The sequence below is a fragment of the Choloepus didactylus genome, chromosome 1 (assembly GCF_015220235.1).
Source record: "Choloepus didactylus isolate mChoDid1 chromosome 1, mChoDid1.pri, whole genome shotgun sequence".
Classification (NCBI taxonomy): Eukaryota; Metazoa; Chordata; class Mammalia; order Pilosa; family Megalonychidae; genus Choloepus; species Choloepus didactylus.
This window is the reverse complement of record NC_051307.1, coordinates 37937827-37950277: the sequence shown is the minus strand read 5'-3', so window position 1 is coordinate 37950277 and position 12451 is coordinate 37937827. Positions and strand designations below refer to the sequence as shown.

The following is a 12451-nucleotide window of genomic DNA, read 5'->3' as shown; positions in this document are numbered from 1 at the left end:
AAAATAAACATATAAATGAACATTCCAGAAGAAATTTGTTTTTTTGCTATTTGTGAGACAGCCAAGATTACTGTAGAATTTCCTTCACTTTTATTCATCTTCACCTTTGGAATTCTTCAGTTGACCACAAACATTAATTAATTTATTATATTCTCATATTTTACCTTTGGGCAAATAATGGTGAGTGAGAGCTATCATTGCTGCCTTTAGGGGATTTATGGTCTAGGGGACCTCTGCCAATGATTGTTAATTATTTGTTGATACTGTTTATTGTCAGGCACTACCTAAATGCTGGGAATACAAGGATGAACTAGGAGTTTATAGGCTGGTAAGAGGGACTGATGTGGGTATCACCCGTCCCAGTGGTGGGACCTGTAAATAAGGCACTGGACAATGGAAAGGGAGGAAATGGTTCACTGCACTTGGGGCCCTGGGGAGAAGATTGGTTGTAAGAGGTCTTCTCAGAATGGGCAGTATTTGGGTTGAAAGGGCAGGGGTGTGGGCTCCCAGGCAGAGTGAACAGCCTCTGCCTTGTTTTGAAAGGGCAAGTTAGTCTGGTTGGCAGGGCCATTGTCACTTTAGGGGAGGATTGGGAGAGTGGCTGAAAAGGTGAGTAAATGCCATAATAAAAGTGTCTTAAATATATCCTAAGGAATTTGCCATTGCTCATAGGTGATAGAAGAGTGGAGATGTAGTCATCCTAGGTTTTTAAGCAAGGTGATGACACAATTACAGGATAAGTGATATCAAGGCAGATGATGGATTGAAAAGAGGAGTGATTGGATGAAAAAGATAGTAGCTAACAGTGACTGTGTCCATCTCAGTGTTGTATTTGTCTTAAGTGTTTTACACTCATTCAGTGCCCTCTGCACCCCATGAGGCAGTTATTGCGATAATCCCATTTTCAGGCTAGTTAAGTGAATGTCAGAAAACTTATCTAATTTTCCCAAGGTCATACAGTTGGAAGTGCTGAAAAACAAGATTCAGGCATCACAGTCACAATAGTTGGCTTCTGAACTCTTAACCTTTTCCACTCACGGTACAGAAGACTTGGTGAACTAATGAAGAAGGGGATAAAGAATCCTGAGGTGTCAAAAATGCCTTGGTAGATAATGAACAAAGGAGAAGCAGTTTGGGGAGGGAAGAATGGGAAAAAGTCATCTTAAACTTAATGAGTTTGAGGCATTTAAGCTGTGTTTAGAGGATGAAAATACAGAAAACAGTTGCAGATACGGTCCTAAAGCACTTCGTAAACTCAAACTCTCAGTTTCCTCTTCTATAAGATAGAAATGATAATGATATACCTGTTTTGTTGTGTTCTTGTGACAGTTAAAAGTGTTAATACCTGTAAAACATTTAGAATCTTGGCAAATACATATTAGACATTATTACCAAAAGCTGAGTGATACTTGATGATGTAGAAATTGATTATATCACTTAGAATGAGGGGGAAAATATGCAGGGTAGAAACTTAGAGGATTCTACCATTTAAGGAGTCAAGAAGAAAAGACAGTTGAGAAAGAGCATGGTATTGGAATCTTCAACCCACAGTAAAATTATAAAGAAATGCTTCAAGGAGTCAGCAAATGATAAAAACCAAGAAAAATGTTGTCATAGAACCAAGCAAGGAAAGGATTTCAAGAGGAGGGCTGGGGTCAGTAGTCCAGAGAGGAATGCCTTTTTCCATCTTACCCTATTCCTTTGGTGAACCGGCTAGTCTTTCAAATCAATTAAGTATTTCATGCCGTATCATCCACTCTCTCTTCTACCCCACCCCTAAGAACTGATTCCTCCTTCATCAGGGTTTTTATACACATCACACACACACATCATATAGATAGTATATGTTTTTTCATACCTGTCTCCCTCCTAAACTATTCCTCTTCATGACAGAAGCCCTGATTCATTTATCTTTGAATTTGAAGTGCTAGCATAGGAACCAGAATATAGTCATATAAAGGAGATGTTTGTTAAGTAGGAAGAGGATGAGAAATGCAAAGAAGCAATGACATTTTGTAATTATTGGTAATTGGCTAAGTTCTGTGATGCACTGAGAGCTTTCAAACCAGACCTGTAAACACTAAATATGAAATAAATCAAGTAAATTGGGCTTGCCCACGTAATTCTCCATACATGGTTGTACATGTCACCTTTAATTCTTACATGGAGTGATGTATATTCCATATTCTTGCTTCTTAGAGTTGTATTTTTGCCAACAGGATCTTGTACTAATCTTTCTATGGGAGAAAATAGGACATATTGATTACTGCTTTGGTAATTTAGCAATTATTCTCAATTTCCTCTGTGTCAATTAAAAATGATCAGTAGTGTCAGTATATGGTTAGCAGCCCAAAGTTTTGTTTAATAGTCTACAGGTACAACTTTTCAGAGTTGGGAATTGGGTATCCTTTTCTCTTTGTCAGAATCTCCCTTTGAGGGTAAGCAGGTAAGAGAAAGTAGATTTATTGGTTAATATTCTCCTACATTAGGAAAATAGGGTAGGAATAGGCCACTGGAAATCCTGGATAAATTAAGTTTTAGTGTTAATCTTGGGTGGTTACCTCTTCTTGCTTCCTAGAACATTTGGATATAACTACATGTGCTTTGAGATTTACACATTTTATCTCAGGTCTTGATTTTCTCTCCTATTCCATTTCCAGGGTGTGAATATAAGTGGGGGTCAGAAGCAGCGAGTAAGTTTGGCCAGAACTGTCTATAGTGGGGCAGACGTCTACCTCTTGGATGATCCATTGTCCGCAGTTGATGTTCACGTTGGAAAGCAGCTTTTTGAAAAAGTGATGGGGTCCTCGGGCCTTTTAAAAAACAAGGTAGTAATAGTGTCACTTATGCTTTTATTTTTTTTTACTTTTAATTTGTGGGAGTGAAGGAGAGTGGTGATTATCTGCAAAGGACTGTGCCTAAAATTCCACTTATCTTGTGTTGTTTAAGCAAAGTAGTCAAAATTTCACATGGAAAAATTGGAAGGTTTATATTGCTATTTTACAGACAAATTTTAGTGACTAATTTTTAAAGTTTTGCTTGCAAGTTTACTTACTCTGATCTCAATTTATGTGATTGTTACCTCATAGACCAATGCCATCTTCTAAGAGGATTAATTGTGTCAAAATGAGTTGGTTTGGGTTTGGTAGATTTATTTATGTATTTATTTATTTTTGGCTTTTATAAAGGGGATTTATTTGGTTACAAAGTTGCAATCTTTTTTTTTTGATTTTTTTAATTAAATTCAGTTTTATTGAAATACATTCACACACCATACAATCATCCATGATATACAATCCACTGTCCACAGTATGATAACATAGTTATGCGTTCATCACCACAATCTATCTCTGAACATTTTCCTTACATCAGAAAGAACCAGAACAAGAATAAAAAATAAAAGTGACAAAAGAACACCCAAATCATCCCCCATCCCACCCCATTTGTCCTTTAGTTTTTATCCCCATTCCTCCACTCATCCATACACTAGATAAAGGGGGTGTGATCCACAAGGTCTTCACAATCACACTGTCACCCCTTGTAATCTACATTATTATATAATTGTCTTCAGGAGTCCAGACTGCTGGGTTGGAGTTTGGTAGTTTCAGGTATTTACTTCTAGCTATTCCAATACGTTAAACCCTAAGAGGTGTTATCTATATAGTGCATAAGAATGTCCACCAGAGTGACCTCTCGACTCCATTTGGAATCTCTCAGCCACTGAAACCATTTCGTCTCATTTTGCATCCCCCTTTTGGTCAAGAAGATACTCTCAGTCCCACGATGCCGGGTCCACATTCATCTCCGGGAGTCATACTCTGCGTTGCCAGGGAGATTTACACCCCTGGGAGTCGGGTCCCACGTAGAGGGGAGGGCAGCGAGTTCACCTGTCGAGATGGCTCAGTTAGAGAGAGAGAGGGCCACATCTGAGCAACAAAGAGGTACTCAGGGGGAGACTCTTAGGCACCATTACATACAACTTTAGACTCTCCTTTGTGGTAATGAGCTTCATAAGGGCAAGTCCCATGCTCGAGGGCTCAGCACATGGTAGATTTATTTTTACAAAGTGGTATTTTGATGTATAAAACTTTTATAAAAATACAGTTTTTATATTGATTATTTATTACTTAAAATTTGGAATTATTACACAGTGTCTTAGTTTTTGCCAGGCTGCTATGACAAATACCACACAGTGGGTTGGCTTCAACAACAAGACTTTATTGGCTTACAGTTTGGGAAAACAGAAATCCAGAATCACGGCATCAGTGAGGCCATGCTTTCTCTCTGAAGTCTGTAGTGTTCTGGCGCTTGCTTGCCGCAATTCCTGGGGTTCCTTGACTTGCATCTCTGCCTTCAGTCACATGGCCATCTCTCTCTCTCCTTGTGTCTGCTCTTCCAGTTTCCACTGACCACCTGCTTTTTTCTTCATGGCCTCAGACTGTATGAATTCCTACTGCTTATAAAAGACTTTAGTAATACGGATTGAGGCCCACACTGCTTCAGTTGGACCACACATTAACTAAAAATAGCATCTTCAAAAGGTCCTATTTACAGTGGGTTCACACCCATTGTATGGGATGCAGATTAAGATTGAGAAATTCTTTTGTGGGGATTCATGATTCAGTCTGTCACACATGACTAATTTTTAACAGCAATACTAATAATTCAGCTATTTGATGAAAGGACCTGAGAAGCAGGGAATTCGTCACTAAATCCATGCCATGTTTGATACTTTTTTGGGGATTAGCTTGTTTAGTTCTTAGAGCAAGTCTCTGAGAGGGGTGTTAATCATAATTTGTATTTTAGATATGAAAAACTCCGGGCTCAAAGTGACCCGATAGAGGTTGCTTAACCTGACAACAGCAAAAATTTTAAACCAAGTCTGTCTGACCACAAAGCCATACACTTTTCTCTATAATATATGTTTATATATTTATTAATATACAGCATTCTGGAAGAAAAAGTTAAATAAATGTATATTAGGAAATAATGTATTTAAGCAAATAAAATACAAATGTCTTTACTTATCTAGGTGAATCAAGCTAAAACTTCTTGTTTAGACATAGTTTATGTGTAAAATAATAAGGAAAGATTCTTTCTTTCTTAGAGAAGTTGTAGGTTTACCTTCCATATACCACCCTGTTACTAACACCTTGCATTACTGTGGTATATTTTGTTAGGATTGACAAAGGAACATTTTTATAATCGTACTGTTAACTATAGTACATGGTTAATATTAGGTTCACTGTTGGCGTTATACAGACTTATGGATTTGAAAGATTCTTAAGTAAAGACAATAAATTATGATTTGAATTAAACACTTTTTGTAATGCTGTAGTACATAAAAAAATTGTAAGCAAGGACAACAGATATCTTTGTTATGAAACTGATTCATTTCTAACAGATGAAGAACACCTGAACCAAAGGGATAAAGTCTCATTTGCAAACTATTTCTTAGTCTAGCAGCATTGTGGAATATTGTGAAATATTGTGAAATACCTGCCTTAGGCTGACATCTACCAAGAATTACCAAAAATTGCCCCTTGAAATAGTAAATACAACAAAAAAGTGATTGTAGCTTTTAAAAAATAGATCATTTATGGCATTAAAAATAGATCATTTATGCCATTTTGTGTAATCTAAGAACTGAAACACTTTCTTTTTCAGACTCGTATTTTAGTGACACACAACCTCACACTTCTGCCAAAGATGGATCTGATTGTTGTAATGGAGAGTGGCAGAGTAGCACACATGGGAACATACCAGGAGCTTCTGTCTAAAACCAAAAATTTCACTAATTTGCTTCAAGCCTTCAGTGAAGAAGGAAAAGGTAAGGACACAATGAAAAATAAATCTAAGATACAGAATGCCTGCCCTTTTAGAAAGCACATTAATTGCCTGATTTCTTAGTACATATTTTTCTTTCATCCTGCTTAAGACAGAGCTGGGCACCTTCACTTCTGTAGGGATTACTGGCTCACAGAAACAAATACATTGGGACATAACGGTTAAAAATCAACCTCATTTATGATATCTTAGCAAAATTTTAAGTGCCCCAGGGTCTGTTTGTCTTGAAATAAGAGATCAGATGATTTATAAGCTCTGTTTCAGGTCTAGAATATAATGGGGTTAAGCATTCTGCTTACTGTTAAATTAAGAACTAGGAACATAAATCCATGTCAAATAAATAATAAATATTTTAAACATCTGAGGTATAATGCAGCATCTTGAGGGAGAGAAACAAAAGAAAAAGAATCTAGGGAAAGGCATTGGAGAAAGATATTTCTCTAACTTTTAAGAGTCAGCAATTGGTTTTATTTACTATTTTTTTTTACAGTCGTCCTAGTATTTTAAATTATGTTTCATAGCTATTTATGTAAATGAATTGGTTTGATCTTTACCTTATGGTTAGGACATAGAGATGTCTGAAATGCACCATTATCTTAATACTCCACAAGATCAGTTTTCCCCTGCTGTGAAAGTTGTTTGTGCAGTCATCTCTACTTACAGCTATAGATGGTTTCTCATGTAGCGCATCATTGTGATCCTCATTCTATAACTTTCCAGAAAGCTACTGTAAAATAATTGTCAAGCCAGTTAATTATTTTTTAATTTCAGGGTAAAAGAAAAAATATAAAATTGTTTATCAACATTTTCTACATATTTTTACCATTAATTCATGTTACACTTTATCTAAGTATTTAAGGATCATGATAATATAAAGTAAGTTGGTAAGATCAGTGAAATGTATTAATTTAAGGCATAAAGTCAAAACATAAAGTCATTGTGTTGATGTGTTTCTCTTTTGGACCTAACCTAAAATACATTATTTATGTACTACTAAATTTTTACTCCTTGTTTTTACTCCTTTCTCGTAACACAGATAGTTTATGTAGAGCCATTCAAAAATATTTGAACATCATTCTTAATAAAACGAGCACTTCTTTTCTTCTTAATGGTTTAGTGGAAATAGTCTCTTGCCTACTCAATCAGACTAAGTAATAATTTATGCTTGTGTTTAGGAAAGAGATGTTTGTTAGTGTTTCCTAGGACTAGACTGAGGATGAGGTCTTTCATTTCTCTTTCTCCAGTGTGGAGTAAATTGCTACAATGGTGCATTGTAGGAACTCAAGTTCAGGGCACAAAAGAAATTTTTGCCAAATGATCCCTTTTATTACTTGCACAGAACAAAGAGTCCGAAAGAGCAGGGGAAGGAGTCCCATCACATCAAGTCTCTCAGGATGGCTGAAAACTTCTCTGGGTTGGGGTTGGTAGATGCCAGCTTAGCACAAGAGAATAGAGAGAAATCTATACTGTTTGAGTATGGTATTTATCCACTTCAAGGCGAGGGGGCCTTCCTGCCACTGAAAATTCCAGTTCTGATAAGCATATAGGGCTGCTTGTTCCCAGTTTCCAGGTTTAAGGTCTTGCTGGGCGTTTTCATTAGACTGAACATCTCCCCCTGGTTATGGAATGACCCACAATACAAAAGGAGGTGGGAGGAGTGGAAGGTCAGGGGATAGCCACTTGGTGTGGGGGTAGGTGAGGTCAGAGCAATGGCTGTTTAACAGGTATCTGTCATTTTCTCAATGCCTGGCACTTGGGTAATCTTGAGCATGCTCAGCAGTTGTTAAAACAGGTGAATCTGGCTCCATTGATTCTGCCGGAAGTGTGTCTTTTCAGGAGATCAAGGGATGGTTTGAAATATGGTGACCCAATGTCTTTTTTGTGTGTGTGGCCTTTTAGGCTGCATGAAATGTATTGTTTTGGAAAACACAGCTCTATGCAGACTATGTGTAAATTTTAAGTTTAATACTGAATTTACTTTAAAATTTGAAAACTGTATCTTCTGAAAGTTATGGAATTTGCTATTGTTTACATCCCCAGTTTTGGAAACAAACATCCCACTGTACCTGCATTTATACACCTTACTAAGTATTCATGTCCTCTACCGTAACATGTTAAAGGCAATATTATTCTTGATGTCTTGAATAGTGGGTTGACATTAGTAGATGTTGACACCTCACCTCAGAAAGATGACATTAATAGATGTTGGCACTTAACTTCAGAAATATTGTGACAGTCTGAAAAATGTAAATTGAACCTTTTTTCTAATTACCTCAGTATTTGTGTCCTTTCTGTTAATATTAAAGAAGCTGGAAAGTAGAAATATTTTGTGTACTAGAAATAGAAAATGTTTAAAAAATTTATATTCCTGAGATTTTTATTTTTTAATGCTAAATAGTAAATATAAAGTCTTTTAAAAAGCAGCCATAAAAATACTTTACTCATAATAGAAACAAAGTAAATAGAAAAATATCTCTAGAAGGTCAGCTGCCTATAGTGTGACTTCATTAAGCAGCCATAGAGGGCAAGACTAAACTACATTTTGATGACCTTAAACACCCCCCAAACAACAACTTCAAACCCGATTACATTCAGTGTGATTTCCCTGCAGCACTGCTCTTAGACCTGGGCCAACATGACCTAGTCTTGTGCTTTAGAGAGTCCCTACTCTGGCCTCTTCTGGCTGGCTCCCTGGCCAACAGTCTATGGGGTTGTGTCCGGCGCTTTCTCCGCCCCGCCTCGAGTCCTCGGTCGGCCGGCGATGGGGACCAGAGAGATAAGGGGAGAGAGGGTGCGGACAACGTCTTACCCGGAGCACTTGTGATCACTCAGGACTCGCGGTGGTAAAGCAGATAAACTTTTAATGGGACTAGGCAATCATCATCTTTACAGGTTCCACCCGGGGCGAGACACCTCGGGGGAGAACAACCTCGATGCGGCCGTCAGGTACGGCTCCTTGTGGGCTGTCTCCCCGAGCTTTGCCCGGGAACTTTCTTATAAACCTTGCGTGTATCCAATGGGCTAACGCCACGCACACAAGCATGATTGGTGAATACAGCGGGTGGTTACATACATCAGAAGCCGGAAGCAGGATGTGGGCGCCATCTTGGCACCACTCGATGGGCGGGGGGACTTTGGAGCAGGTTTACAGCGCATGCGCTATGCCCGTCCCGGGAGACAGCTCTCCACATCTCCCCCTTTATTATTTATATCGACCCAGTGTCCCCAGTGATGAGTGTGCTCCCGTGAACCCAGATGGCTCACAATTTGTTCCGGTGCTTTGGGGAGTCTGGACTAGGTCTCAGCCATTTAGCGGCGGAGCCTCTAGCACCGACCAGAATGCTCACCTCATATGGAGACAGGAGAGTCCGTGAGCTGGAAACAACATGACTCTCCCTGCAGTGCTTTGCCTTGCAACTGGGGGACAAAGGCGGGGGCAGGGATAGCATTAACCAGAGTCGGAGGCGTCACTAGGCGTCCCTATGCATTGGCTAGAGTCAAGTCTGGCCACAACTATGACTCTGCCTTAGGGACCTACCTGAGACAAAAATTATGACTGCTGGCGTCGCCCGTTATACCCGGGACACAGCTGCGCGCTTAGCTACAAACCTCGCTCCCGAGTGCCCCGCCCGAGGCGGCCAGGATGGGGTATGGCCATCAGAATGGTCGCTGTTGGGGGTATCAAAGGTGGAGGACATAGCCATCATAGTGGTAACACGGTACTGCCGCGCTTGAAACAGGCGTTCTAGCAAAGATTTAACAATGACTAATCCCACCAATAGTCCCACCATCAAGAGAATCCAATTAGTCAAATTGGGCCAAGAGAACCAAGAGGTGACTTGGTCCCACAGATTTTTTACAGTCTCGCCCAGTGTGGAAAGGTCGAAACTAACAGGCTTCAATTTCCTAATGTTCTCAAGTCCCTGAAGGCCGGAGGCTTGGTCCAATGGCCCAGGCCGTATATTCGTTGGCGTTTCTGACAGCTGCTCCCCGGCCTCCCCAGGTGATGCCACGGTTCCCACCAGTCTTTCCGGAACCCACACTGGTTGACGTCCTGGTTCCTGGGGAAAAACACAAACAGAGCCTCCGGCCCAGCCGAGCACCGGGTCAGGGCCTTTCCACTGTGACGTGGAGGGAGCGATATGGCCCTTAACAGTCTCCCATATAAGGACTAGAATCGGGTCCAAACAGACACCCGTTTGGCGCGCTCGGTCTATATCACGACCAAGTTTCATCCAAGAGGGCAGATTAAAGCTGCCAGAACAAGGAAACCAGGGGGCAAAAGTGGCCACATCATCAAGAAATCGCTGGAGAGAACTTCTCTTAACTGAGATACCCCGCTGCTTCAAAAGGGTCTTTAAGGGGGTTAATAGGGGTGAGCTTTCAGACTGCCCCATGCTTGCAGTCGGCACTATCTCTTAATCACTCGGAGAGCTCTTCCGAGTCCCCGGGGCTACCTGAACGCCCACGGGCCCTAGTCCTCGCACGAAAAAAGGGGGTGCTTACCTTCTCGCGGTGATCAGTCGCGGAAGTCAAGCCACGGATCCCGGGAGCACGTCTCCGTCGGGTCGAGGGGAACGCGAATGAGGGTCCCCGTACGGGCCACCACTTGTCCGGCGCTTTCTCCGCCCCGCCTCGAGTCCTCGGTCGGCCGGCGATGGGGACCAGAGAGATAAGGGGAGAGAGGGTGCGGACAACGTCTTACCCGGAGCACTTGTGATCACTCAGGACTCGCGGTGGTAAAGCAGATAAACTTTTAATGGGACTAGGCAATCATCATCTTTACAGGTTCCACCCGGGGCGAGACACCTCGGGGGAGAACAACCTCGATGCGGCCGTCAGGTACGGCTCCTTGTGGGCTGTCTCCCCGAGCTTTGCCCGGGAACTTTCTTATAAACCTTGCGTGTATCCAATGGGCTAACGCCACGCACACAAGCATGATTGGTGAATACAGCGGGTGGTTACATACATCAGAAGCCGGAAGCAGGATGTGGGCGCCATCTTGGCACCACTCGATGGGCGGGGGGACTTTGGAGCAGGTTTACAGCGCATGCGCTATGCCCGTCCCGGGAGACGGCTCTCCACAGGGTTGTGCTCACCAGGATTCCCATCCCTGCCCTCCACTATTTGACCATTCTTCTGGCTCTTGGGATTCTAGAATGCTCTGCCCAAATGACATAAGCCCACGTTGAGAACCTGGGCTACTGTTCTTCAAGTCTCCCCTTCTGTTCTGTTCGCTAATGCTGCCGAAATGCAAAACACCAGAAATGGATTGACTTTTATAAAGGGGGTTTATTTGGTTACACAGTTACAGTCTTAAGGCCATAAAGTGTCCAAGGTAACACATCAACAATTGGGTACCTTCACTGGAGGATGGCCAATGGTGTCTGGAAAACCTCTGTTAGCTGGGAAGGCACATGGCTGGTGTCTGCTCCAGGGTTCGGGGTTCAAAATGGTTTTCTCCCAGGACGTTCCTCTCTAGGCCACAGCTCCTCTTCAGAATGTCGCTCTCAGTTGCTCTTGAGGCATTTGTCCTCTCTTAGCTTCTCTGGAGCAAGAGTCTGCTTTCAATGGCCATCTTCAACTGTCTCTCATCTGCAGCTCCTCTCTCAGCTCATGTGTGTTCTTCAAAGTGTTCCTCTTGGCTGTAGATCTTCTTCAAAATGTCACTCTCAGCTGCACTGATTTCCTTCTCTTTGTGAGTTCATTTATACGGCTCCAGTGATTTAATTTAGACCCACCCTGAATGGGTAGGGTAACACCTCCATGGAAATTATCCAATCGGAGTCATCACCCACAGCTGGGTGGGGCACATCTCCACTGAAACACTTAAATAATTACAATCTAATCAACACTAAAACATCTGTCCACGCAAGATTACATCAAAGATAGTGGCATTTGGGGGGACATAATGCATTCAAACTGGCACACCTTCCAAGGACTGAAGACTCTGCTGGGATGCACAATTCCTAGGTCTAAAGGGTGCTGAGAGGAGTTTGTTTGGCTATTTTTGGAGGAGTGGGTAGAGCCTGAGCATGAGAGCTGGTATGTCCATAGATGGACAAGGACTTTTGTGGTACAGAATGGATTGGGGGTGTGAAAGAAGAGGGATGAGGGACTGACTGGGATCTACCTCACTTAGTACTGCCACATTCCCCTGAGGAACTCTGAGGAGTCCCAAAATTCTCATAGTTCATTCTGTATAGTCCTGTTGAATGTTTTAAGAATTCCTTTGAAAGTTAAACAAACCTTACATTACAAAGAAAAAAAATAATTCTCATCAAATTAGGTGACACTACAATGGGAGTAGAAGTCAGTGTAACATTATGGAACAAATAATGGACCAAATGTCAATAACCCTAGGTTCCAGTGTTCACACTGAATAAGGATGTGAATAATTTATGTGAATGACTTTGTGAGTCTTCAGAGAAATGACCTAACTCCTCTGGTTCTTGAAATTTTTGAAATAATAGGATTTAAACTAGACCTGTTTTCCAAGTGGCTGATATGAAGTTGAAAAATACATATTATGACCAATACTCTTCTTCCCCCAGTTACTTTTGACCAAGCCCCTATTTCTATTTCCCGTATCATTCTCACTCAC

At 41.3% G+C, this 12451-nt stretch overlaps 1 protein-coding gene across 1 annotated transcript in view; it reads left to right on the top strand.

The window, feature by feature from the left end:
- Positions 1–12451, top strand: part of LOC119531831 (multidrug resistance-associated protein 1-like) — a 78765-nt gene that overhangs the window by 34228 nt on the left and 32086 nt on the right. The window contains 2 exon segments of the mRNA XM_037833544.1: positions 2661–2828; positions 5668–5830. Of these exon segments, the coding sequence (XP_037689472.1) occupies positions 2661–2828; positions 5668–5830 (331 nt within the window).